Here is a 2,097-nt window from a genome sequence, read left to right on the forward strand (position 1 = left end):
GATGGGAGCCACTCAGTGAGTGACTTTCCTGGTGTAGGGCGATGGCAGCCACTCAGTGAGTGACTTTCCTGGTGTAGGGTTATGGGAGCCACTCAGTGAGTGACTTTCCTGGTGTAGGGTGATGGGACCCACTCAGCGAGTGACTTGCCTGGTGTATGGTGATGGCAGCCACTCAGTGAGTGACTTTCCTGGTGTAGGGTGATGGGAGCCACTCAGTGAGTGACTCTCCTGGTATATGGTGATGGCAGCCACTCAGTGAGTGACTTTCCTGGTGTAGGGCAATGGCAGACACTCATTCTGGCTTTTTTCTTCTCAGCTCTGGTTGGAGCAAATAGAAACAGGAACAGGGTACATTCTACTTTTTGGCATTATCTTCCCTACAGTGAATGCATTTATTTTGCTTTGGGAATTAGGGGAATATAATGAGTAAGGAAGGGCTAAAATAAAGAACTACCCCACACATTTCATTCAGATGGAAAAATGTCAAATATATCTAAGACATCTGATCTTCTTTATTCCCTTTAAATAGCTCCAAAGAAATTCTATTTCATGTCTCTATAGAATAACAGGCTATATTAACAGACTATGATCTGACCAAGAAGGTTCTTATATGATCAATCAGAATCACTTCTGCTAAAGATTTTATCATATATTGCTGAGTAGGAAAAAAGCAAGTTACAAAATATAAAATGACCCCAATTTTTAAGTATTTATTCACACACTTATACACATTATAATCTAGACATTTTAAAAGATTGAAAGACATTTTAAAAAGATTAACATTAACTAATTTCCTCTAGATGGTGAATATGGGTAATGGTTTTATTTTCTCATTGTGCTATTTCTATGTATTATAACAACTTATTACAGCTTTGTAAAAATTTAACTTATAATAATGTGATTACAAAGTAATTTCTAAATGTTCTCTTGCTTTGATGCAAATCCCATACTCCTTAGCACACATGAAAAATAACTATACCCTCTATAAACAAGTCTTGAATACATGAGAAAAGTTGCGTGAGAGTAGGGACTTTGTCTTATTCATTTTTTGAATCCCAAATGCCTAACACAGTAGCTGGCATTGAAGGTACTCAATAAATAATAAAATACTAGACAAACAGACAAATTGATGAAAGATCTAATTAAGTCCTTTAGCTTTTTAGTAGATGTGGAATTATACTTGCTCAGGTAATCTCAAAAAGCAGAGGTGTGGCTTAATAATGTAAATTATATGAACAGACATATAAACTCCCATTTATAAGGGAAAAACTTCCCTATGGTCCAGAGTTGTCCAGAAAGGTAATGCTTCCTCTCCACAAGAATCCAAGCAAAAGGACAACTACTACTCCATGTAGCGAATTTATAAGACTAGATTTGATTAAATAAGATGACTTTTGAGTTCTCTCCCAGCCATTAATGGGGTGGTAAACAGGTCTCACTGCCCATGGCAACCCCTTTAATCACCAGTGGCTGCCTAGGAAGCAGTGACAACCATTCTGGGGCCATGCTCACATCCAATAACCACAAGCAATAAACTCAGTTGGAGTATCAGTAACAAGCATGGGAAGAGAGAACTGTGGCATACTATTCTGTGTATGTGCCAACCTAGAAGCATGGATATCTGTGTTTTGATAGCCAAGGAACCCCCAGATTGCTTCTTTCCTGAGATAAAATGGTACAGAAACTTCAAACTACACTCTTAATGATTCTTCTAATTTTCAATCTTCAAAACACTCTTCGGTCACTTGGCAGAAGATACAAATTTAGGCAAAATAACTTTCTTTTCTTTGGGACAAAAACACACATTTATCCTTACCTCTACAAGTTGTGACTTGTCATAATCTTTACGATGACGGTAGATGCATTGACTAAGAAGACAATATAATCTCTCAAGCTGATCAACTGCCAGATTGTTGCTTTTATCTACCAACAAATCAAGCAATTTCTAAGAAAAATTGAAAGAAAAGAAAAATGTAATCTGATTTTGCTGGTGAAACCAAAACAGTTATATTCAAATGGCCAGAAAACAGGTACCATAGGCTACGGTGTAGTAGTAACACCAGAGGTTAAAAGATGCAAAGGCCTACTTATTACCAA

At 37.2% G+C, this 2,097-nt stretch overlaps 1 protein-coding gene across 1 annotated transcript in view; it reads right to left on the reverse strand.

Moving 5' to 3' along the window:
- ATAD2B (ATPase family, AAA domain containing 2B) overlaps positions 1 to 2,097 on the reverse strand; it is a 183,275-nt gene that overhangs the window by 5,091 nt on the left and 176,087 nt on the right. Inside the window, exon 26 of the mRNA XM_023511813.1 lies at positions 1,817 to 1,945. Coding sequence (XP_023367581.1) covers positions 1,817 to 1,945 — 129 coding nt within the window. The remainder of the gene's footprint in view (positions 1 to 1,816; positions 1,946 to 2,097) is intronic.

This window comes from Otolemur garnettii, unplaced genomic scaffold, assembly GCF_000181295.1.
Source record: "Otolemur garnettii isolate 467f Iridium unplaced genomic scaffold, OtoGar3 scaffold00022, whole genome shotgun sequence".
Taxonomy (NCBI): Eukaryota; Metazoa; Chordata; class Mammalia; order Primates; family Galagidae; genus Otolemur; species Otolemur garnettii.